General features: G+C 32.6%; 1 protein-coding gene and 1 long non-coding RNA gene across 3 annotated transcripts; one reads left to right on the top strand and one right to left on the bottom strand.

The window, feature by feature from the left end:
- Positions 1–1014: 1014 nt before the first annotated feature.
- On the bottom strand, positions 1015–12736 carry snRNP-U1-70K (small ribonucleoprotein particle U1 subunit 70K). Of its 2 annotated transcripts, XM_087415585.1 has the most exons (8): positions 12646–12736; positions 12381–12543; positions 11066–11248; positions 10884–10946; positions 10681–10762; positions 5623–5866; positions 1552–1889; positions 1015–1458 (listed from the first exon to the last, which is right to left on the bottom strand). In XM_087415585.1, exons 2-8 carry the CDS (start codon positions 12522–12524, stop codon positions 1295–1297), a joined length of 1218 nt encoding a protein of 405 aa, XP_087271711.1. In that variant the 5' UTR covers positions 12525–12543; positions 12646–12736; the 3' UTR covers positions 1015–1294. The 2 variants fall into 2 exon arrangements, with proteins under 2 accessions (XP_087271711.1, XP_087271710.1); XM_087415584.1 differs by having other exon boundaries at positions 12381–12681.
- On the top strand, positions 1962–5494 carry LOC147906727 (uncharacterized). Its single transcript, XR_015548127.1, has 2 exons — positions 1962–2507; positions 2604–5494. It is a non-coding gene; the product is annotated as an uncharacterized LOC147906727 (long non-coding RNA).
- Positions 12737–27741: the final 15005 nt, after the last annotated feature.

The raw sequence follows: 27741 nt of genomic DNA, 5'->3' as shown, positions 1-27741 counted from the left end.
AAAGTATCAAAAATAAGTGAGTTGAAAAAATAATCTTATTTCGCGCGAAACAAAAAATTTTTAATGTATATTTCTAATTTTAAAAAATATTAGATTATTAAATAATTAATACACGATAGCAATGTATGTAATTAATATAATTTCTTATTAGAAATCATCACTTGAGAAAAAATAGGTAAGAAATATTTTTATTTCTTCATTAATATTATTTTTTTGTTTATTAAATCGTATTAAATCGATTGTACTTTTATTTTGCTTGTGAAATCGTTTGACACTTGCGTGGCATTCTGGTATATCAAGCGATCAAGCTTGATACAAATCGATTACTAGAATTGCAGAGCAATCTAGGTATAAAATCAAAATTGCGTTTTATTTCGCGAATTAGCTTTTGCTGCATATTATACCTGAAAGTCAAACTTTTAAATTAAAATTTAGAAATTAATATACCTATTGATATACTCGGATACAGTTTCTAACATTTAGAACAAGAAACAACATGTGTAACAATTTAATTTCGTATTTTATTTTTACCCGACATATTAATACATACATGTAGCAGTCATAAGTCAAAGTGTGTTTTATATTCGCGCGATTATATATGTAAATGGCCGATACTTAAATTAAATTATTTTTTGAACAATGTAGTATTTAATCAGTTATGAGTACATATTTTTTGAGGTTTCATAATCTGCTACAATATATTAATTGCTCTATTAATTAAAATATGCCGAAAATTTTTTGTTGTAAATATACTCTCATCAATGATATGAAGAAAAAAGGGAAAAAAAAGGCAAAGTATTCTTCAAATTGACATAAATGGTTGCACATGTATAATTTTCGTGATTTCCTCATAATAGTTTAATTAATGACAGTCACCTTTAGAAATGATAAAGCGAATACACAATTTTCATTTGTTATCAGCCGTTTGTATATTGTATAATGTATATACAGTTATTCAATTTTTTTGAACGGCTTCTTATATCAAAATTTAATTTACTAGATGATGCAAATATATTTTCTCTTTTTTTTTGCAATATAAATTATTTCTTTTTTATTTACTCTTATGTATTTTGAAAGTTCTGCAGAAATTCGATTATTTTACAGAATTTGTGTAATTTTTTTATGACACTTATAATAATTGTCCGAAAACTTCATAGTTAAAGAGCATTCAACTTGATTCGCTCTTAAAAAAGCTAAATCACCAATATTATATTAACAATAAAGACAATGCGATAAAATAAAGCGATGGCTTATTATGAAAAAGGGATACGATAGAAATATGTACTATTTGAGATCAATAATCTTGTACGGAATCGTAATTGTTATATGCTGGTGGATCGGAACGACCTTCCGGAATCCGGTATTTCTCTTCCACTTCCTGATCATTATCATCTTCGTACTTGACTGCGGTAAAATATGAGCCCGACGTCGTAAATGTAGTGCTATAGTCTGGATAATCTAGAAGATAATTTAACATTTGGATATTCATTCTTTTTAAAATATGTCGATATTTTAAAAGTATGTTGAAATTTATCTCTTTTTCAAATTTACCATCCAACGGTTCTTCCTTAATACGGATTTCTTTTGTATCTTCATCCTGACGATCACTGCGATCCTTTCTGTCCCTACGATCACGATCCCTATCCCGTTTGTCTCGCTTACGATCCCTATCGCGATCGCGATCGTTGCTTCGTGACCGCCGTCTTTTGCGATCCCGATCGCGATCACGATCACGATCTCTTCTATCACGTGGACGGTCGATTTCTTCAATATCGGGATCCGGCAGTCGGTCGCGACTTCGTCTGCGTCTGCGTTCGCGTGATCTACTCCTAGTCCTTCGCTTACGATCGCGTGATCTACGACGTTCTCTATCTAAACGGTCACGATCTCTGAAATAATCAATCATATGTATATATATATATATATATATATATATATATATATATATATATATATATATTGTATCTGTATATATATATATATGTATATATATATGTATATATGTATATGTAATCATATGTGTGTGTACTCACACACACACATACGCGCGCGCGCACGCACACACACACACACACACACACACACACACACACACATACATATTGTTATGCCCGTGCCGAGCCGACACTGTAGATCGCCACTCGTGAAGTCCTAAAAGTCGTTGCCCAGCGATACGTGGTTCTGTTATTTAACAAGATCGACAGATTTGGACGTGAGCTGTCGCTGCACTCGGACGTCTTTTGATCCGCTTATTCTCTCATCGATCGTGTGCTCTGAGCTTTGCATGTGTGTGTCCTGTGTTCATTTCATAATAAACTCTTCTTGTTCTTTTATAATATCCGTGTTGTTCATTTCTGCGGGCGGGAGTGCGTGAACGCGTTCGCGCGAACGTCTCCGCGAGCTGGACACTCGAATATAACATTTTGGGGGCTCGTCCGAAATCGTGTAATGATTCATTCGCCGATCATTACGAGGAAAAGAGCTCAAATGGAGAGTCCGCAGGAAAGGTCGGCATAACGAGAATTGGAGCAATGACGGTGGAGGAAACGACAGTTTAGCGAGCCGCTTTTTACGTCGTATCGATGCTTCAAACTGTTCCACAGGAGGTATAGCTGCGTGAGGAATAATGTCATACAAGAGCCGAATTTACGGAGACGTTGCGACAGCGAGATGCAGAGGTCGCACAATAGCAGCAACGACAGGAGGAACTTATGGCGACGTTGCGACAACAGGATACAAAGGTTGCGCAGTTTCAGGAAAAACTGCGAGGAATTCCTGCAAACCAGCTAAGTCTTTCTAATAATGTTTATAATAATAATCCACCCTCCGTCGATGGTCGTTCCGTTGTTGCCGCGAATGACGTTATGCATGCCAATCTTGTCGCGAGCGTTGTCAATCGTATAAATCCTGTCGTGAGCGCTATTAACTTAATTAACTTCTATATAAATGACGCCGGTTGCATAAATATTGTGAATCATCCTGAATTATCCGTGCATTCGGTCGTTTCGATCCTCCTGCGCTGCTTCGCGGGGAGGCATGCATAAAATTGAAACCAGACATTTTAAAGTGCGCCCTTGCGCGAGTTTTTTTTCTAATGGAAATAAATTTAAAAGATTTCCAAAGAATTTTGAGGGGAATAAAAATAAATAATAAAGAATGTTGAGAATATGGAACACATCTCCGTTCAGACCAAAGCGGAAAACAAGGAATAGTTGAGCTTTATGGGAAAAGCTCGACTAAAGAATAGCTCGATAAAAGAATTCTCGAAAAATATTTATCACTTGAATGGCTTATGCTTTGGTGACACTAAAGATAAGCCATGTATTTGCTATGATAATTGTTGTGCTAATCTATATTCTTTCAGAAAATATTCTTATTCTATTAAAAATAAACTATGAAAAAATATGTTTTAATAATCAATGTATTCATTTTTGTCCTTATAACTGTATATATTAACTAATGTTTCTTTCAGGAAAAATAGAATTAACAATAACGTGAAAGATTTTTGTTATGAAAGCAAAGTTAATGATAAATCTTGTCTTTTTAGAATTGATACGGCTCCGATATTTCAATTATAAATAGTAATTTTGTTGAATCGTGTAAATCGAAAATTATAATTGACAACTGTAATGTTAAATATCCCACGGGAGAACAAATTCCAATCAGATACAAAACTATAAAGTAAAAGTTCGATTTGCAAAATACTGTGTTGAGATACCAATGTTAATAGCCGAAATAAATGATGATTGTATTTTGGATGTCGATTTTCTTAAATTACTTAATTTACAAAATATTTTTTATTGCATTTTTCTCGGATCAGTTTCTGATATTGACACTGATTTCAAATGCGCTCGCGTAGAAAGTATTGCGATCGCTGGAGTTCCGTCGAATTTGAGAGAAACTTTAATCGAAAATTTTTCGCGAACTGTCACGCTTACTAGGGATAAAGAAAACGAGGACAACCGCTTTGTACACACAGACGAACAGGTCAAGAACGTCAGCATCAAACCATCTTGAACTATTTGACAAAATTCATCTCCGAAAATCAAAAAGACTGGGATCAGGATTCCATTATATCTACTGGCGTACAGATCATTTAAAGACGAAACTACTGGAATGACTCCAGTGGAGGTTTATTTTGCCCAAGATCTCTGTTTATCGATTGATTTGTTACGCAGTAATCTATCAAAAACTGAAGAGGTTCTCCGGAAGATTACTTGGGAAAAGTGAAAATGAAGCTGGAAGAAATTCATGAAAGAGTAAGGAAATGAATAGATATCAAATCTTCACGAACAAAAACCTGGTACAATCTTAAAGCCAGACAAATCTATTTTGAGGAAGGACAGAAAGTGTGGTTATATAATCCCCGAAGAAAGAAGGAAAGAACTCCCAAGTTCAGAAGCAGAACAATTGGGAAGGACCATATTTTTTAATTAAGACTTAGCAATGTTGTATACTGTATCTGCAAGTCGAACAAGCATAAAAATAAAGTTGTTCATTTGGGTAGGATGGTACCTTATTTAGAAAGATGTTTAGGAGAAACGAGCTAAAAAAGTTAACAAATCGGAGCCTATCACTTAAAAAGAATTGTAATCTTATGGTGTACGAGTTATTTTTTTTTCTTAGTTGCAGAGTTTATGTTCGCACGATACATAACGCGGTTTCGAACGGAGAGGATCTCCTCGAGGGCTTCGGTAAAATCGTTTTGGATGCCTCACAGCCAGTCCAGCGGGCTTATCCTCCACAGAAGTTATCAACGAATGAGCTTCAACCGTGCGGCCTACATTTTTTTTAAGAAGATCGCTTCGCCCGCTGTTTTTGAACCGTAGTTTTTCCGTGGAACAGAGGGCAAATGCCAAAGGATTGGGGACAGAAGTACTACGGTACATCATTTTTTCGTCCCCCCCCCCTTTTCCGAAAAGAAAAGAACCAGAAAAGAGCACAATGCCTCAAAAGAAGAGGCAAGAGGATCCTGGCATTCCCTTCATGAAAACGGGGGGATGCTCGAGCGGATTTCGTCCTACGGAGGAGTAGCTACCCTCCGAGGAGAAACTGAAGAGGTCCTGCCCGGAAGGGAAAAAGGCCTCAAGAATAAACCTCGAAAGGAAAGTCGGACCTCAAGGAGACCAAAGCTCAAGAAAACTGTTGCAACACAGTAGGGAGCAGGAAATTGGTCAAGAGGGAGCTTCGAATTCCTTTAAGAGGCAAACATTCTTGGAAGAATCAATTGTCGAGACAACAATTTAAGAGAAGGGGGGCAGTATTATGCTCGTGCCGAGCCGACATCGTAGATCGTCATTCGTGAAGTTCTGAAAGTCGCGTTGCCCAGCGATACGTGGCTCTGTTATTTAACAAGATCGGCAGATTTGGAACCGTCGCTGCGCTCGGACGTGTCTCTCAATCCACTTATTCTCTCATCGATTGTGTACTCTGAGCTTTGCGTATGTGTGTCCTATGTTCATTTCATAATAAATTCTTCTTGTTCTTTTTATAATATCTGTGTTGTTCATTTTTGCGGGCGGGAGTGCGTGAACACGTTTGCGCGAACATCTCCGCGAGCCGGACGTAACAATATATACAATTTCTTTTACATCTTATTACTCGTTATTTCTTACTACTCACCTGTCTCTATCCAGGCCACGTCCCGAAGTTTCTCTCTCACGTTCCAAGCGATATCGCTCCCGCTCTCTTTCATTATCTTCCCGTCCTGAATGTTTGATGTTGACGTCAGGACCACCTCTACGAGTACCACCTAAGCCGCCGCCGAGTCTTCGAGGCAGCCAACCCTTCACCGTTCTCGCTCGCTCAACGTCGACTAATACTCTGCGGCCGTCTATTTTCTTACCATCCGCATGCTTATATGCAGCTAAAATATACCGATTAGAAATTACTGTTCGCTAATGAATTCATGCGCCTAAATGATTATCTACGAAGTCTACATCTCAACGAAAGGGCGAACTCCGAGAAACCTAACAGGATGATTCCTGAGACTGCGAATCCTGGAATCGGTCAATATCGAGATCCTAAATTGATCCTAAATTATCAGGGTATTAGAATCGGGTATTATTTGAGAATCGTTTCTTAATAAACAAAGATTCCACGATTCTCATAATATCTCCAAGCCATTGATCCTCGAATTCAAGTCTTCGAATATACATTCCAAGACTCAGAGTTTCGAAGAGATAGCTTCTAAAATTCTGTGGTATTGAATTATAGATAATGTGATCCAATAATTTTCAGATCTACGGAACTTAAAAAAAAAAGAGCAAAAAACCAACATATTGAAACTGAACATAGATTCTCGGATTCGCAAACTATCTGAACTTATAAAATTTTTAGTCTATATCCATGATTTCGAAAATCTGAGTTATATTTTAAAGAATGTAAATATAGATTTATCAATTTTAGAATTAAATGTTTTTAAATACATGATACTTTAATTTGCAAATTGAATATACTATTAGATCTAAAGGACCATCGGTTCCGTAGATCCTTTTTCAAAGAAAAATTTCAGATTTAATTAGGAATTGTAAGAAGAAGAAAGGAAGAGGATCGACTAAATTTGCCTGTAATATTGCATGATAAAATAGAATGCGAATTGTACTCATTTCAAAGAACGATAAACCTTGAAAGAAATTCATAAATCTCAAGTCAGTGATTGACATTACGCTGTCTCACTAAATATCTCGAGAAGTACTTGCTAAAGTACTTGCTAAAGTACTGAGGAAACATCTCCATCTGAATCGCTGATGCTAATTATCACAGCAGGATCAGACTTTAAATCGTTGAATATTGTAACCGATGTTGGAATAACGAGATAATAATACACAGCAGATAACAAGCTACAGCCGATCACACGGATATCCGCTTGTTGGCGTGTGTCGTTTTACTAAGTAAAATGAAAGTTAATAAAATATCTGATATTAGCGTAAAATAGTGTAACGTACTTCTGCGAATTGCAATATAAAAGAAAGATTGTTTCCATATGACATGAAATTTACGGAATAATGTTTTTAAAAGAAAAAAGTTGAAACGCTTCGTCGGCGATCGAAATTAATTGCTTTCTTATAAATTTGAGAATTAGACTTATAAATAAAAAACAGTACTTTATTACACCACAATCATCGTTTGCATCAAGTAATGTATTAAAACTTTCCCTTTCTTTTTAAAGAAATATTAATAATTTTTTAAAATAATTTCCTCCAAAGGTCCTAAAATACATAACAATCTCAAAATCCAATTTAATGTCCTAAATTGCATTTTACGATGTAAAACGAGGATGCGTTACAAGCCGTAGCTGCAACTGACGACGATCGGAAGCAAAAAATGCTTCAGATTTTAAAGCAGCTTAAAACTACTTGTTTAAGATCCAAAAAAGTATAGCAAATACAAAAAATACCTACCGCGGCTACTTACGTACGGAAGTTAACACAAAGCTTAGAGGTACGGTCTAATCATGAAATGAACTCGTAAGAGACTCGCGAGGAGATTACTCATTGCGAAGATGCCCAGTCTTCATACGTTCATTCGTTTGTTCGTTCAATCTCCGAAGAGGTTTACATTGCATTTACCTGGTGCGCTTTTATTTCGTTCTACTTACGATCAAACCGTGCGCATTTCATATGTACTTATGATATGTTATAGTGACCTAGCAATAGGTTATATGTATTTAGCGTAATGTTAAAGGCACATTTGCCTATTCGCTCCGCTAATTCGATATCTATCTGATTCGAGAGAAAGAAAGAGAGAGAGAGAGAAAAAGGGAGAGAGGAAACGTCCTTTATCGTTATTTCTTGCGCGTCGCATATTGAACAATAGAGATCCAAAGATCCAACTTTGTAAATCAAAGCCTATGATATTCTATATTTATATTCTCGGATACCATAATCCTTAAAAACACTTTGATCTTTTTTGTAACGTAAACATCACACTTGGAATGACATACCCAACTTTGATTGCTCAAACATTCATAAAAATGAACATACCTTAACAAATTTTTTTTTAATCGAAACGCCAGACAATAAGAAATATAATGGTACTAAGCAAATGTACGTATCCTTATTAATAAAAAAGTTGTAAACTATAAAGTAAACAATAGTTTTGAAAAGAACCACATTTTATTTAAAAATTCTTATTTTTCGATGAAATGAACTAAATACGTAAATTTCTAGAATTAACATTGCATAAAAAATGTTTATTATAATAAGTAATTATATTACATAAATACACATACACAACGCACGCACGTATACACACATAGAGGGTGTCTTGTTTTAAATCCATTGAAATATCTCGGAAACATTACGTTAAATGGAAAAATATTTCAGACAAAAGTTTTTTTACTTCAAGACTGATAAGATGGTATTTGATCTTGGATGACATTGTCAAAGTCAGAGCAAGGTTACTTTAAATTTTTTAAATGGAACCTTCTACTTTTCATTACATATTCTTGTAGCTTGAGAGCTTCTCAAAATATTATTATATAATGAAATATTTTTTCATTAAATACTTTTCGATTTATAAGGTTTGAAAGTTATCGTATCGTCGGCATTAACATTAATTATCCAAGGACAGACGACTAAAATCTCTTAAATGTTGTTCAGAATCATGACTTGGATGACATTTATCAAGATCAAGGCCACTGGAGTAAAAAAAACTTACGTTATAATATATTATACCAGCAAAACAATTATTTTACATGCCACACTTGAGTATGTGATATTCATGGCAATTTTCAGTGCCTAATATTTTTTGAAATTTTTATCGCAAATTATCTAAAGTTTTATGGAATATAAAGATAAAACTAGCATAAAGCTTATTTTCTGACCCAAGACGGTAGCCACCTTTCAAAAACAAAAAAGTTCTAATCTTGAAAATAAAAAGACCTGGGTATGCCATACCCGAAAGTGTTTTTAAGGATTAAAATAAAAAAATTTTAGAATTAACACGAAGGCCAGATTCATTTTGATGATTCAGAAAATTAGGATCCAGCGATTCTACAATCCGCAAATGTTGCGTATGCATTGTTTGAGATTATATTTTCGTAACAAGTGATATTGTAAAATAAGAAACTGATATCGAATAAGAGAAATTAGTATTTCATATCGAAATTGATATGTTCAAGGACTTGTTTTATATTTTAAATCGCTTTTTTAAAGCAAATATTAGACAAAAATTGAACATCCGTGAACTATGATAATATTCAAATAGTCTTATCGCATATTTTATATTTTGCTCTCCATCTCTGACTTTCATGCAAATTTTGAATTTACATCTATCAATGGATTATTTTCAGTATTCAAATAGCAAATATTATGTATATATTGCATATTTTACTGTCGATTATAGCGCGGTTTTTCAGGAATTAATTTAATCCCTATATTTCATGTAATAGAATTTTCAAAAATTAATTTCAAAAGTTTACTGCATACGAAAACTAATAAAGAAGTAAAATCCAAAAATCTTACCCTAAAATTGTTAGAAAAAGCGCGTAGACTAATTACACGTTTTATATAAATTCATTTATATAACAATACGTACCGTCGGATATAAATTCATCCTATTTTAGGATAGGATATTAGCATCATAGTACTAAAAGAACTAATGCCATTCTATAACATGAGGGTAGAAATAAATGCCTCTTTACATATAACATCTTAATTTTTCTACCTTCAAGCCACAGAATTACAGTGATTGTATCAATTATAAAATATCCTGCTATTCGTGTCTACGAAACTAGAAATATTTGTACAAAATATTCTGATCTACATGTTCTTTACACTCATTTATATAAATGGTAATGTGTCCCTGAACCTTCATCCTAAAGGCCCACCAATTTCAATGTAAAATGCTAACTTTCACGCGATTCTTGGATCCATAGATATTAATGACCGTAAATTTTATGAACTATAATGTTCTACGAACCGCTTACACAGTATCATGAATCCTAGATCCATGAATCCATGAACAGTTTTAATGGGACATGTTTTCAGAGAAAAAAAGTCGCCCAAATGTGTATATATGTATATATATATATATATTTTGTATATATATATATATATATATATATATATATATATATATACGTGTCAAAATTCCGGGTCAAAAAATCCCGTAAAGAACCTTGCGGGTGTCATCTCGGACACCCAATAATCTGTTATAATCCGATTTAAATCGCGTGTTACTCGACAAAATCAGACACGATAAATAGGATAAGCAAGTAGATGCTAACAAACGTTGTTGTATGTTGGATCTTACCACACATACAAACCTATCTTATCAGGCAGGTTCAGGGATTTTGCATGGAATAGTGAATGGCACTAGTTGCCGGCAGCGGCCACCACGCTGTACCAAGAACAAGATAAAAACTGCATTAATCAAAGATAGCCAATAAACGTTCACGTCGTTTATTTTTTTTTTGTTCGTTTTGCTTTTACCATATTTATTTACAGAACGGTTTTCCTGCATAGATGTGCGTATGGCGGGAACCCCCCTTCCCAAATGGTACTAGTCTAGTTTAAGTACCAATGAAAATGAGTAGCCTAACTATAGCCCTGCCCCCATAATATCTAGCTGGAAGTGACGCTAAATAAGATGAAATTCCAGACTATATGGGGCTCATTGAGCTTCGCGATAAAAGTAACATTTCTTTTTTTACCTTTCTAAGTCGTTGCTACTTACAGTGCATATCTCTTTCATGCTCATACTCAATGAAAGCATATCCCCTAGGCTTGCCATTAATTGTATTATGTGTTACCACAATCTATAAAAAGCAAAATTTGGTAATAAATATATATTGTTATTTATATTGTTACTTATATTTTTTTTTTCAATTAAACTTTAGTAAAAAAAAATTCATCTTTAGAAAAAGTTTACGGATTTACCTTTTTTACTGGTCCATATACTTCAAATTCTCTTCTCAGTTTAGATTCTGAGGTGTCATAATTCTGTAAAAGAAAGAAGTAATGTAAGAAGTAAAAAAAAAGAAATAAATATATATGAAAATATATTCTATTATAGTTTCTATAGTTTCATTATTATATTTAATCAGTATTATAATACTTACAATTCGAGCTACAAAGAGAGTCTTGAAAGGATCTGCTGTAACATTGGAAATGCCAGCTGGATCCCATACTGCAATTTCTTGTTCAAGTTTATATGCAACTTGCTCTGCACGTTCTCTTCGTCTACGCTCCAATCGTTCTTCTCGTGTTTCTACACGCACAGGTGGTGGAGTATCTTTAGGATCCTATAATAAGATATCTATATTTTTTATCATCAAAAATATTAGTAAAGCAAAAAAAAAAAACAAAACTCATCTTAATGATGATGTAATAATAATTCTAAATTTGCAATTTAAGATAAAAAAATACATAAATAGATAAACTGTCTTATTGTATATAGAAATGAGATGGACAATATATAGAACATTCTATTTTATTTTAAAAAGGAAGTTAATTTCCTTCAAAATTATTAATTATACAAAAAAATCTCAGATAAAAGTGAAACAGAGATGTAATTCACTCACATTTTTTTTCAGAATAACATTTTAGAATAATAAAAAGATATAAAAGTTATCTTTACTTTTTAAAGGAAAATTATATAATTTTTTCATATAATATGATTTTTCTAATTATTTTTTGTATAAAAGTGAGGCTATTGAAAAATCAATAGTTTATAAAATATATTATATTTCATTTTTTCAAATTTTGATACAAATAATTTTGATAAAAATTTGATATGAAATATCTCACAAACTATATATTCCAATTTGTTGATACTTCTATTTTAATATTTTTATATGCAGAATAATTAAAGAAATCATATTATGTGAAAAAAAAGTTATATAATTTTATTTTAAAAAGTGAAGGTGACTTTTGTATTTCTTGTTTTTTTACTTTCAATGAGAAAAAAGTATGAGCAAAACATGAAAAAGTCTCCATCTCATTTTCATCTAAAACATTTTTCTTTATTATAATAATTTTAAAGAAAAACATCTGCTTAAAATAGGGATATTTCTATATAATTATCCGCATCAATTTTCAGATACAATAAGATGGTTTCATTCAACTTACCATATTGGAGTTATGACTTATCAATTGAACTCATATACTTAAGAGAAAGTTTCAGTAAAAGAGTGTGAACTATGTGAATGAAAAGCAATTATTTATACGTAATATGAAGAAACACTTTACATGTATAAACATGATACGAAGTGCTAAAGGAATATATTGTAATGCGATACAAAATATTTTCAAAAATGTAAATACATGTGTATATAAAAATGTAAAGTATATTCTGGAAATCACTTTAATCAAGTAAAACAAGGATTAAAATAAATACGATGTTCTTGAAAGAAATACATAATGTATTTTTATTACCTCAAAATACTTGAGAAAGATCCCGACGCCGGTGTAACCACCGTTTTTCTTCTCATGTGGAAGTTTGCTAGCAGGTGGCAAATACGGAATCGGTTCACGTGGCGAAAATAACGCCAGCAAATTTGGCGGTAAAAACTGCGTCATTCCGGCAAAATGTTGCGAGCTATTGTACCACAATTATATCAATTTATTCACTAAATAAGTAATAAGTAAAACAAACAGGAGATTGACGGCATCCTCTCGCATTCAACAAAATGGCAGTTACCTCGGAATCGACTGAAGTCTGTGCAATCAACTGGTCCGCTGCTAGCGCCACTATGCACGTATTATACTAAAGTCTCTAGAAGTAAGGGTGAAATCACATGATGCGGAAAACGACTGCGGAATAGAGAATGCATCATAGAAGCAACCAATCAGCATTATTCTGCGTTATTACGAATAATGCTAATTGGTTGTTTCAATGATGATTTCACCCTCAGAGTAGTAATGCGCGTCATTCAGAGCGGCTACGCACGAAATACTCCTTCCATTGTCTGATCAATCGCCGCTCTAGATTTTAAATGCCGCGTGCAAACGTAATACTAATAGCTCCGGCACATCAGAACGATATTAGTCGCGTGCAACATGTGATATCCAATGTATATCTTTAGAATGAAAATATTGGTAAAGCTGTACACTCATTGGATATCGCATGTCGCGCGCGACGAACATCGAGCTGGTGTGTCGGAAGCAAAGGTTATGCAAACTTTGAAGCGTTTTTTAATTGATCAGTTTGTCAAATTCTTTCTTCTAATTGATCCATCAAACGCTTCAAAGCATTTGTAGCGAGACTTTGACCACAGCCTAATACTCGTATTCATAGTCTTTCCAATGAAGATCCCTTCATTTCACGTTTCATAAACTTTCCTCCAAATAAGAAGCCTTATTATCCTTCTTTTCTTAAGGGAGGTTAAGAGTTTCCTTGAGAAGGAGTTTTCATAACCAAGTAAACCTCCAAACTTATTTTGTCACACCGGTCTTTTTACTTTCGATAGCTTTTAATTTAGATCTGTCGCATCGATAATTATTTTCGATAACTTTTTTTTCCGAAATAAACTGTGTCAAAAGCATTTTCTCCTTCGTATAATAAACATTATGGCGAATTCGAAGCACTGGCCTAGTTTCCACCGAAGGTTTAATCCGGATCAGAATGTAAGAACCAACTACAGTCGAGCATTCCTCTGTTACAGTCGAACGACAGGGGAATGCTCGACTGTAGTTGGTTCTTACATTCTGATCCGGATTAAACTCTTGGTAGAAACTAGGCCACTGATACATATTAAAACCATTGTACACTGATTTAATTTTAGTATTAAAATAAAATGCAAATATCTCGAATTATGAAATACATATTTTACTTAATAGTGCAATAAAATGTATTAAGTATTTCATATAGTCAATTTTATGTTTATTTATAAACATATATTTACATTATTTTGTACGAGGTTTTAATGTGCATCAGTGCGCACTTATAGTGTGTCCAATCGAATTCTCTATTATAATATAATAGTTTTATTTTTGTCCATTATTATTACAAAATGCTTACTCACGATTTTATTTAATCAACAATGCTTTTATAATCTTTATATCTTTATTATTCGTAATTCACGATATTAAGTTTATAATATATACAATATTATGATATGCTGCCTTCAGTAGGTTATTAAAATCCCTAAAATATTTCTTTCTTGAAAACAGATTTGAGATCAATTTATGAAACAAGGAGGTTTTGCAAAATCGAGGAATCCTTCATGGAGGCTTCCTCCACTCTTAAAAAGAAGAATTATGAATACAAGTATAAATCTGAACGTGATTTTCTCAAACTTCAATTTCTAAATCTAAGAATTCCGATCCTAATTTTAAAACCAAAACATTTTAATTCAATTTCTAAATCATAAGTCCTAACTCAAATTAACTTTTAATTAACTTAGAATTAAATCTGTCCTCATGTAAAATTAGTTATTAAGGCATTAACTAGTGTACTTATTATTATTAAATATAGATTCAATTAATTTCATTCGAGTGTGGATTTCATGGACATCTCCATTCTCTTGGCTAATTCCTAAGGGTCTGAACACAAGAATTGTCGTAACACTTACTTAGACTTAAATTGTAGAAGTAAGTAATGTACAAGCTTTCACGTATGACGTACAACTTATTGCCGTGTCTCCAAAAGACGGCAATAAATCATACGCCAAAGTTTGTGCGTTACTTACGTTTACAACTTCAGTCTCTAAATAAGTGTTACAACAATTCTTGTGTTCAGATCTTTACGCTAATAATAATATAACCGCTATCGAATATTGAAATTGGGCGAAATGAGATGAAAATTATAAAAGCGAACGAATTTATTGGGCCATCTAAAAAGTATCCGCGGTTTTTTGTCACTAGATGTGTTGATGGTCATATATCTAGTGACAAAGTACCGCGGATACTTTTTAGATGACCCAATATTAGAATACTGATTATTTCATTGGTCACCTAATAAACACCTAATAAATTTGCTCGCTTTTGTAATTCTCACTTTGTTTGAAGATACAGAATCGACCCCTAGCAGCTAAATTCGCCCAGAGAGCAGTAAAGGCCTTGACCCTGATCACTTCTTTCCACTGGCATTCGGGAACACCAGAGAACATTCGACCTGGTATCTCAAAATAAGAAAGCTTCTTTCCACATTCCGGCAATTGGAATTTGCCGCCAATAAATTTCATTTAGCATGTATCCCATATATCCGCGTTTGCGCGTACTCATCAACACTCAAATCTTGGCGGTTACTCCGTACTCCACTTACATAGTGCATGTTGCGTATCTTCGCTATTTTTTCAGCATAGAAAGCGGTACTATTAAATGTTCTGAATGTTATATTTCCGCGTCGGAAAACGAAAAGAGAAATTATCAAGGGATCTTACGGCATTATATTCATTTCCCTGAACGTTTCGAATCCTATAGTGTACTTTCTATATTAATTATCAGGATGCGATTGCATTAAGCGTGGTACGCGATACGCGATACAATAACTAATAGTAACTAATTAGGCAACTAGGAAATCGCGTACCTATATCTATTTCTTTTGCTGATATTATATGGAGCGTGATTTGCGCGCGGTTTGCGGCACAGGACAAACTCACATTAGTACGAATTTTTGAAAATATATTAAATAATTTTTGTGCACATTTTATCGATACTTTTATTTTTTTAACAGATTTATTTAATAATTGCGTTTAAATCAATTAATTCCATTAAAAAGTGCGTAGCAGTGTATAGTAATGTGAATTTGTTACTAGCCTATGCCGCAAACCGCGCTCCATATAATATCAGCGAAAGAAATAGGTGGTACGTAGTACGCGGTTTCTTAATTGCTTAGTTAGTTATTATTATGGCTTCTGCACATTGGACACGGAAACGCTTGTCGCACGGTAAAATGTGATGCGATAGTCAATAAGCTCCTAATGTGTTCATTGGTTACCACGTCTCATTTTGCCGCGCGGCAAGCGTTTCCATGTCCAGTGTGTAGGAGCCATTAGTTACTGTACTGCGCTCCATGTAATGTAATCGCATCCTCACTCAGCATGCCGTCGCAAGTTGTTCCGGACTGTCCCGAAGTATTAGAAAGATTCGTCGCTATTATATCTATCTTGCTGTTATACTCCTTGTAAGGATAATTACGAGGATTCAGGGTGTGAGGTTAAAAAAATCAGAACCAATAGTTTTTTACAATCTTTTACTTGCTAGTTACACTATTTATACACAATTTGCTTGTTGATCAATTTATTGTACGATTAACGACTTTATCACGGCTAACATTTATTACGGGTGTCACGTTACCGAAAGATATCGTGCATGGCCGTTTTCACTTATAGAGAGATACTTTTTAAGAGATTACTTTTTTAGTAGACTAACGTACGCGACGTATTGTATCCGCGCTTACTCGACTTCTCTCCTTCTTAATCCAAGAAGCGGGTATACTATATATCTTATTCTAAAATGCTGAATTGCTTAATTGGGGCTTGCCCATTGTCAAGTACGGTCGGTGCTAACCAATCGCATTTGACAATCTCTTGTAATTATGCGATATGAAATTCATGCGTGGTTGTCGCAACTATTCTATTAAAACGTACTCATTCGTAATCGTGAATTAAGCGTTTTTTATATTGTTTGAATTAGATCGATATTCCGCAATTCGGATTACTACATGATTAAACGCTATTTTAAATGTTAGTTGAGGCTGCAACATCTCTCCCTCGTTGAAGAAAAAAAAAAACGAGTAATGATGGCACGAAGTTTTTCGCTTCGCATATAATGTCATAGTATATGTTATATAAATTTACATCCTTCCTATAATCTAAGATAGTGGAGGTGGTAGGATTGAGCTTCTTTTTATTTTTATAAATTTTTTGCATAAAAAAATAAATTAATACTGCTAACATAATAACAATAATTATTCCGCTAGTCATCATGGGATAAATAAATTGTTTTTGTTTGTAAAATTCTTGATCACTTTGTAACTCTTCATTTTATTTAATTTCATACCTAGATATTTTAATTCAGTTGGATCTCAAACAAGTTGTTTTAGCTTTATCTGTTCTGTCTTATTTTTCAAGTAATCGTATGTCTCGTAATAGTGCATAGAATTATGTTCATACTACTTGGTAAATAGAAGTCTATCGTCTTAGTCCATATGGATAATTGTGATTTTACGACGACATTCGTTGTAATTATTTTGTAGTCATTCTATAATATTGTATTTTGCCTGTATTTGTTATAGTTTCTTTTACCTCTGGGGAATTTTTGCACTTTATATTTATTACCTCTTTTGTAGGTGTAGAGTATAACTAAGAATTCTCAAGCTTTTCCAAATTACAAATTCTGAGATGATACATATTTATAATCGCAATGTTTATAATGCTGATCATGTTTTAAATATAATTGTACTTCGCAAATCGCTTTGGGAGTTATTTTATTTACAGCAAAGCTTCGCTCGCATAGGTAATTTGAATTTATTTTAATATATTGGGTCATCTAAAAAGTATCCGCGGTTTTTTGTGACTAGATGGTGTTGATGGTCAACACAATCTAGTGACAAAAAACCGCGGATACTTTTTAGATGACCCAATACATCATAAAAACGAACGTGATTTATAATTCAAAACGTATGAAAAGAAGAGCATAAAAAACCGCACAAGTTATAGTTTGTGATATTTAATTATCATTACATTAATTAAAACATTAGACGTTTCGGCCACAATCTGGCCATCCTCAGTAAATTCACAATATTCTTAAAACGCAGAGTTACATATAGCTGACATTAAATTCAACCGTCGTATGATATAATTATATATAAACGTGTTCTTTCATATGTGAAGGTGCCTCGTACAATAATGTTACACCGCCAATTGTCATATCACGAAAAGTGTAGAACGAGAATTTCCAGATTCTAATTTAACAAATTTGCGTATCATTAATATTTAATCGACATATGTAAGAATAGAATCGTTATCTGTTTTACAACAAAAAAATATTGGGTCATCTAAAAAGTATCCGCGGTATTTTGTCACTAGATATATGACCATCAACACACATCTAGTGACAAAAAACCGCGGATACTTTTTAGATGACCCAATATAATGATGAATCTCAAGTACATCCTTTGCACAGATGGAAATTTGTCTTCACATTGTGTGTTATTATTTGTCATATCATATATTTTACCATTATTTATATATATGAGTCAAAAGTTTAGAAAGTTCTAGAATTATTTATTAAGTGTGAAAGAGATCTTTCTTAAGAAAAGGCAGATAAACATCAGGCAAACCTTCAATGTCACTTTGCTTATTGATACCACTTATTTGGCCTTTAATGTATATCATTTCAGAAATTCTTCTTTTCATTAATGATTGTTCTGTGTCTAAAATTCTTATGTTATCCAATTCATGCATCTCATTCAACTGGTGACGTGAAACCACTGACATCTCGAAAGTGGATTTTCTTATGTCAGCTTTATGTTCTTTTATACGAGTTTTTAATTTCCTTTTTGTTTGGCCAACATAAGACGATTCACAATTTAAATAATTTATTTTGTAGACTACTCCACGATGGTCATCCTTAAAAAAAAAAGGATCTTTTTCAGTTTTTATAAATGTGTTCATTTTATTCATGGGTTTATAAGCTATATTAAAGCCATGTATATGTGAAAGTTTTTGAAATTTTTCAGATACTTTGCTTAATATGGTATCGTGAAAAACTTTTTCTTTGAATTAGAATTAGAATCACATTCGTTATTATTGTCCTCACGATTTTGATCTAAATTAGTTCTACTTTCCAAGGTTTTTATTCTATTTTTTATTGTTGAAAATATGAATTTAAGAGGATCTATTCATTAAAAGAGTGTGAATTAAATCAGAGATGTTTTTTTCATGAAATTTTGGATGGGATAAAAGCAAAATTCTATCTAATTGCCCGATGATTACGCCCCTTTTATGTACTAACGGATGATTCGAAAAATAATTTAAATATTTCCCAGAATTAGGTTTTTTATAAATATCGAAGATGATTCTTCCTTCTTGTCTCATTAATTTTTCTAAAATTTATGCCGTTTTCATCGCCAAAGTCAACAGTGAATCTAAGCCTTTCATGATATGAGTTAAACAATTCCAGAACTTCCTCAACCTTGTCTTTATGCACCGCTAACACAATGCACATAACGGAAATAAAAAGACGAGATAATATTATTAGTAGTAATAATTTCTTGTTCTAAGTCTTGTAGAACTATGTTCGCTAATATAGAGGATAAAGGAGAGCCCATTGGCATGCCAAAATCTATCTAAATATTTTTTTGTCGAATTTAAAAAATGTAGAGTTAATTATAATCATAATTGCTTTAATACCATACACTCTTCCGTATTATACATTTTTACAAGCACACGTTGTCACCGAACACAGACCAGCACATGTGTACAGTTGGTGGCGAACGAGAAAAAAACATTTAACGATCGAAATGGACAGTCCGAGATGAAGCACCGCGCGTTCACTTTTGTGAAGGTATTTACTTTTTCTTTTACTCGATAATCACAATCATGCTTTTTTTGCAGAAATTAAACATCAATAAAATATGCGCAGGGCTTCTTGCACAATGTCGGCGAAATGCCTTACTTCCCGATTATACCTTATGGACGTGTTACATCCTGCAGACGCCACGATTCTTTTCTTCGGCTCCACGTCGCGACTATGATTGGCGTCTGCGAGACTCGAGCGGAGCTTTCTGATAACGGTCCGACAGAATTGAAAAAAGGGACCGGATAGGATCCGCGAAAACTCGTAAATGCCAATCAACCCGGAAGGAATAATAACCTTAATGCAGACTCGAAAAAAGATTGCAAAAGATATTATAAATGCATCGAAGTCACGCAATAATAAAAATCTAGGCTTTGTTATCCGAGACTGATTAACAATTTCATCTTAGAAAAACAGGCGCCACATCGCGCTTAAAAATCATAAAACGCATGGGATAATTTCCCACGGTAGCGTTATCTAAGATCAGACTCGCGACTGACAATGGTAGCCCTGTACGCAAACCTAGTCGTGCACGGTAACCATTTGTTTACCTAGCCATATTTCCGCGAGAATAACAAAATTCGTCATCCGTCTGGAGCGATCTTGCTCTTTAAGGAAAAACGTAAATCTTCTTTTCTTCTCGAAACCATTCTAACGATGTACTCTAGATTAACAACGATAGGACGCTATAAAAATCGTAAATCTCGCGTGACATTGCAACTAACTTTTACATCCTAGACAAAGGGCATAATTTTTGTCGGGGTATAAATAGAGGTCCCGCGGAAGCGCAGAGCGTCAGTACGAAATTTCAAATCGGTCCACGTCAGTGAAGTTCGTGGTCAGTTACGAGTTAATCCATTGTCACGGGCAATGCGGAAATTATTGAATATTTCGCTTTGAACAGTTCGCAATTCCATCCGAGTACGAACTTGTGAGCAAATCACAACTGGAATTACCAGCCATACGCCACTGCGACTGCCCTTCGAACGCTCTCCGCGGACGACGGATCTCCTTGGCCACTCGCCTAGAACCTACCCGATATTTTGGGCCCAGCTAATAGTAAGTCGCATTTATTTCCAGTTTATCCCCGCGTTTCCCCGCATGGAAACACACTCATTGTACTTAAATACATTTACACGCGTTTCCAACGAACATATGTCAATTTTAACCCTTCGATTCGTAGTGCGTACCATTAGGAAACGTGGATGAACCCCCTATGTCCGGAAGAGTAGGCGGAATCGTTCCCCAGGGCCACCTACAATCGCACCGCCACAACCGACTGGCGAATTCGCCGAGATCTCCTATTCACTAACAGAGACACAACCGTTAGATCTCACCTCTCTTCCTGTTATCGACCCTGCTATTCAGGAAATCCTCGGTTATTCCCTTCCTCCTCTCGAGAAATGATTCCTTTTCCCTCCTTCTCACGAAGAAGGATTCTCACTCCCTCCTCCTTTGGATCAGCTTCCGCCCCCTCCCGTTTCAATCGAATCCCGAGCCGATCGACTGGGATCGGATGTTCCGGTTACATTTGTCCCTCTCCAACGAAGGGGACAGATTAGTCACAGTATACATCCCCGGAAACCCCACATCTTTCGTTCTCTACAAGCATCATCCCGATGTGCTCTTACAATATTTTCCTCGCCTCCCATATCCGTTAACCCTTTCCTCTCTACGCACACGCACGCACGCACGCACGCACGCACGCACGCACGCATGAAAGTGAGCTACTACGTAATAAGTATCATGGAGAATAATATCGATAGAAGAATTTGAGAGTATAATTCCAGTAAAATCTCCTATAGAAAATCGGAAGATAGACCCCATAGATCATCATAGAGTGGGGTTGTAGTTGATTTTTATACCATGGAGGATGGAGATTCATTTAAAAATTTTAATTCCTGTTGGAATTGCAATAATTATAGTAGCGGAAGTGAAATAAGCTCGTGTATCTACATCTAACCAGTAAATATATGGGCTCAAACAATGAATCCTAGGAATCCAATAGTGATTATAGCGTAAATTATACTTAATGAGCAGAAAGTTTCTTTTTTGCCTCTTTCACTTATAATAATACGAGAAATTAATCCAAATCCTGGAAGGATTAAAATATAGACTTCAAGATGGCTAAAGAATTAGAATAAATGTTGATATAAGATAGGGTCTCCGCCGCCGGATGAGTCGAAGAAAGAAGTGTTAGGTTTCGATTTGTTAAAAGTATAGTAATAGCCCCAGCAAGAACGGGAAGGGAAAGGAGTAATAATACAGCGGTAATAAGAATTGATCAAACTAGAAGAGGGATTTTATCTAATGAGAAAATTTTTTGATGTATATTTAAAATTGTGGAAATAAAATTAATTGCACCTAAGATTGAAGATATTCCTGCAATGAAGAGAAAAAATAGTTAAGTCAATTGATGGACCTCTGTGAAATATATTAGATATGAGGGGGGGGGGGATAAAGGGTTCATCCTGCATCAGTTCCTAAGTATAGAAAATTTCTTAGAATAAGAAGGATTAGAGATGGAGGTAAAAGACAATATCTTATATTGTTTATATGGAAGTAAGCTATATCAGGAAAGTCGAGTATAAGAGGAACTAGAAAATTTCCAAATCTCCCAATTATAAAAGGTGTAACTATGAAAAAAATTATAACAAATGCATGATTAGTAACTAGGAAGTTGTAAATTTGATCATTATTAATTAAAAATTTCTACATGATCCTAATTCTAGATGAATGAGTATACTTATTGCTGATCCAATTATGCCGGATCAGATAGCTAATATAAAATAAAAAATTCCAATATCCTTTATGATTAGTAGAAAATAATCATTTGTTCATAAATATTTATTTTATTTATTAATATAATTAAAAATGTTTAAAATATGTAAAAAAAATTAAATTAGAGAAATAAAATAAGGAATCATGGGGAGTTCCCGGCCATGCTTCCACGTCGACGGCCAAACCGAATATTCACGGCTTCAAGGTCATGCTCTATATTTGGTGGGACCAGGTCGGCGTAGTGTATTATGAGCTGTTAAAACCGACTCGACTGAAACAATCATAGACGATCATTATCGAACGCAATTGATGCGTTTGAGCCGAGCATTGAAAGACAAACAGCCGCAATACAATGAGAGACACGATAAAATGATTTTGTAGCATGACAATGCTCGATCCCATGTTGCGAAAGTGGTCAAGACTTGGAAACGTTGAAATGGGAAGTCCTATCCCACCCGCCGTATTCCAGACGTTGCTCCCTCTGACTATCACTTGTTTCGATCAATGGCACACGGCCTGACTGACCAGCACTTCCGGTCTTATAAAGAAGTAAAAAATTGAATTGATTCGTGGATCGCCTCAAAAGATGATCAGTTTTTTCGACGCGGAATTTACGCTGTCCGAAAGATGGAAGGAAAGTAGTCATCGATGGATAATACTTTGAATCATAAATATTGGGTCATCTAAAAAGTATCCGCGGTTTTTTGTCACTAGATGGTGTTGACCATCAACACCAGGATATATGGTATGATTATTTTTTTAGGTATATCGTATGATTATTTTTTTAGGTATTTAGTTGTGGGCATATTTACTAATTTAATTGTTTCAACGTGTATATGATTATAAATTAATTTAATAGTATTTTTAATTATTTTAATACGTGAGATTTTACCACGAATACGGTATGATGAATTAATGTATCTATGTTGAAAAATTATTTTATCTCTTATTTTAAATTATATAATTTTTATTTTGATATTTAAATTTACATTTGTGTTTATTTAATTTAGAGTTAGGGGAAGGAAACGGGGAATAAAAATGGAATTAAAAAAATTATTAAGAATGGGTAGGAGAGGGACCGAGGGAATAAAAAATTATGATAAAAATTAATAGAAAGTTTAATTATTTCTTTGATATGTTTTCAAAACATAAACATATTCAAGATCATTAATCAATTATTGTATATATTAAAAAATAAAAAATTCATTTGTTTTTTATTAAGAATTTATATGATATATAGTATACAATTGTATAGTATATAATTGTAAATTAGTTGTAAAAAAATAAATTATTAAATTAAAAATTAATATTATATTTTTAATAAATATTATAATAATAAATAATTATATAATAAAGTAAAGAAAGAGTAAGATATGGGTGAATAGGTGGGGCGGTGAAAATTAGTTACGTTAGTTGTTTGAGATCGGTAATTAGAAAGAAAAGCAAGAATTCTTTCAGTCGACCGACATTAATTGTCATTGAACGCACGCATAAATTGAGCTCGTGATTTCATCTCGAGCATGATCTTAATCTTCGTTAAAATCATCGATTTGGCGTTCTTTGTTCTTTTTAAAAAAACAATTCGTTACACGCAAACAGGCACTGGTAACGGACGATCGAAAGTTCTAGAACAATTCAATTCGCGCACGCGAGCGCCGCGCTCCGACGAATACGTCACGCGCTGTCACCAATCCCACGCACGGATTTTCTGTCGCGCATGACTGTTATGTTGAACGTCGTTAGAGAAGAATCCAAAGCGCCAATCAATTTTGTACACCTAATGCCACGTAATAATTACGATTGTGGCAAAACTTTATTGGATTTTTCCCAAAAGAGAAAGCTCAGGCCGAAAGCAATAAATGCTTCGATCTCGCCGTCCTCCTTCTTACTTCTAACAGTTCTTAGAGTTCTTAGAGTCATAGTCTTGCTACTATATCGCTTCGTAAAATCGCCGTGCTAACCGCTTAGTGAAATCGCGATAAAACGAATCTTTCGAGAAGTGCCGAGAAAATCGCCGAGATTTTCCATTACCGCAATTCCAAAATATCATTTGGTAAAGGTGACCGCATTCAATATTCTGTTAATCTAATATTTAATTAATTATATTTTTTGACTTTGTGACTGAGCATATTAGAAAATTCTTTTGTTAAATTACAAAGAAACGGTGTTCTCTTTACTGTCGTGCATCATATCAACCTTGTGCCGTTTTCTCACTCGAATCTTTTCGCGCGGTGCATTCTCGCACATTTTCTGGTCCTTCGAGCCGGATTTGAACTAGCGAGAAAAACAATTAGACAAACGCTGCATCACTCTAAAATTTCACGTCAGTTCTCTCGCTTTGATTCGCTCTCGCACATTAGTGGAATATTTATTATAATATTTTTTAGGTATTTAACTTAATTTAGAATAATTATTTATTAATATTATTTTATTTTAAATAGTTTTGTGGGAAATAGAATAGACATAGGGGAGTGAGGGAAAGGATGAAAGTAAGGAGCGGTAGATAGAAGAAGAAAGAATTGTGTAAGCGTAAAAATAAATAATTTCACAAATATAATATATAGTATTATTAATTAACAACTATAATAAAGAATAATTTTTCATGCTTTATGTCTTACAGATAGAGAAATAAAAAAATGAAAGGTAAATTAAAGTAAGAATTTGACTAATTAATATGTAAGGTATTTCAATTAATTGAGCGCCAGCTCATGTCAATAGAATAAAGGTATTAATGAATGTTCAATAGGTTAAGTGGTTAGAAATAATAATTGAGGATGAAATAAAGTATTTAGATTTAATAAAAGGAAGGGTATAGAGAATTGATATGATAAGTGCAATTACTCCTCCTAGTTTGTTCGGGATAAAACGATGAATAGCATATGCGAATAAAAAATATCATTCTGATTGAATATGGGTGGGGGTGACTATGGAATTTGTTGGGATAAAATTATCTGGGTCACTTAAAATATATGGATATTGAAGGGTAATAATAAGAAAAATTGAGAAGATAAAAGAGAAACCTAAAAAGTCTTTTAAGATAAAATATGGGTGAAAGGGAATTTTGTAAAGATCACTGTTTATTCCCATGAGGTTTGCGAATCTGGTTGCGTATAAGAAAAATAGGTGAATAAAAATAACTGAGATGATGATAAATGGGAGGATAAAAGTGAAAAAAGAAGAAACGATTTAAAGTTATTAATGGAAAATTCCCTTCAGATTCATATAACTAATATAATTCCTATATATAGGAATGGATAAAAGATTAGTAATTACTATGGCTCCTCAGAAAGATATTTGACCTCAGAAGAGTACATATCCTAAAAAAGCGGTAGTTACAGATAATAGAAGAATTGGAACACCTGAGATTCAAGTGTGGATTAAATTAAAGGAATTGTAGTAAATATTACGACTAATATGTAAATAATATATACAAATAAAAAAAAAATAAGGCTCCGTTTATGTGAATATTGCGAATAATTCATCCATTTGGTACATTTTGAATAATATGAATGATTCTATTGAAAGCGACTGAAATTGGGACTGAAATTAATGAATAGATAGGGATAGGTAGGAATAATCCTCTTATAATTTGAATTATTAGGAAAAGAACCTAATCTAGAGCCGAAGTTTCATCAGTAGGAGATATTATTAGGGGAGGGGAGATTTAAAGAATATTTAATTATTTTATTAATTTTTTTTATATAATATATTTATTTTATTGATTAACAAATTTTTAATTTTTTAATTTATTGATTAATTAATTTTTTGTAAAGAAGAAGATTTAATAGAACATATTTTAATGATTATAAATATATATGAGTAAAAAGAATACACAGAGTAAGATAATATTATTGTAGGATTAGAAGTAAATATAAAAAATGTTATCAAATATTCTTTTATTAATATTAGTAGGGAAATTTATATTAAAAATATTAGAGTTTATAAAAGTTAAATGAAAATTGGAAGAAGAGGAAAAATAAAAAGAGGATTCATTAATTGGAATTTTTACTATTGTGAGTATGAATATATTTATTATGAAAGTTAGAATTGATAGGAGGTGAAATTAATTAAGTAATTATTTTTTATATTAGAAATTAATCTTGTAAAATATAGAAAAATGATAAGTAGTTCGCTAATTAAAGTAAGGAATATTATAATTGAGTATAAATAATTTTTTGATCAGAGTGATATTATAAAAAAGATTAATAAAGAGTAAAAGATTAGTATAATAATTATGGAAGTGATATTAAAGGAATTGAGTAAAAGGATAAATATACTAAAAAATATTAGTGAAAAAAAATGAGAAAGATTATGTTAGATATTTTAGTCATAATTTAATTAAATTTGGTTAATTAGTAATCATTTTTTTTTAAGGAATGGTAGGGGATCAGATAAGATAAAGAAGAAGAATATTAAGGGAAGGAAGAGGGAGAGAATTAGGATTTTTATTTAACTTAATTAGAGATTAATAATAATGGATTAATTAATATTTAGAATATAGAAAAATAAGAATATTGGTTAGTGTTGTATTGTTTTGTTTGTGAATGATGAATAAAAAGGAGGGAGAAACCAAAAATAGTTTATGGAACAGAATGTTAATTTTGGAGATTAGAGGTATATATTTGAAAATATTTTTTTGATTTTTATTGTTTTAATAAATTAGTTCTTTTTTATATTTTTAATTTACAAAATTAATATTTTATTTGATAAACTATAAAACATTACTGAATTAATAAATTTTAATTAATTAATTAATAATATTTTTTTAAATATTATAGTTTATATACAAATTTTTAAATTTCTTTATTATTATTAATATTAATATATAAACATATATTAATTATATTGATGATAATTGAGTTATTGATAGTGAATATGTCTATAATTATGTATATTGTTATATCTCAGATAGGGATAGAATCTTATTTAATTTATTATTTAATTTTTAGGATTTGTGAAAGAGTATTAGGATTAGGTTTATTAGTGATGATTATTCGTTTTAGGGGTAATGATTTATAATATATATTTAATTTTAGAAAGTTTTGAAAGAGGATGAGAGTATAAGTAAGGATTTAAAAAAGAGGAGAAAGAATATAAAAAAATAAGAGTTTTTTATATATTATTATTATTAATTATCATTATTATTATTTATAATGTACTTAAATTGATTTTATTTTATTAAATTATTTTTTAATTAGAATAATATAATTTTTTATGGGTGAATAAAAATTATATTAAAAAATTTTATATAATAAAATTTACTATAATATTCGTATTTATAAATTTTATAATTGTATTTAATAATATGATAGTATTTTATTTTAATTTATGTTATTTATTTAGTTTTATATTAATTTTTATATTTATATGTTAGGAATCCCAAGAAAATTTCTTTAAAATTGCAATAAACAAAAATTTTTTTAAAATTCCTAAAAGTTGCAATTTTACGATAAATCTAACACTGCATTGCACCAAAAATGCATTTAAAGTG

This window comes from Acromyrmex echinatior, chromosome 18 (assembly GCF_024713525.1).
Source record: "Acromyrmex echinatior isolate Ae372 chromosome 18, ASM2471352v2, whole genome shotgun sequence".
NCBI classification, from domain to species: domain Eukaryota; kingdom Metazoa; phylum Arthropoda; class Insecta; order Hymenoptera; family Formicidae; genus Acromyrmex; species Acromyrmex echinatior.
Note: the sequence above shows the minus strand (reverse complement) of the source record. Positions and strands in the feature narration are given on the sequence as shown.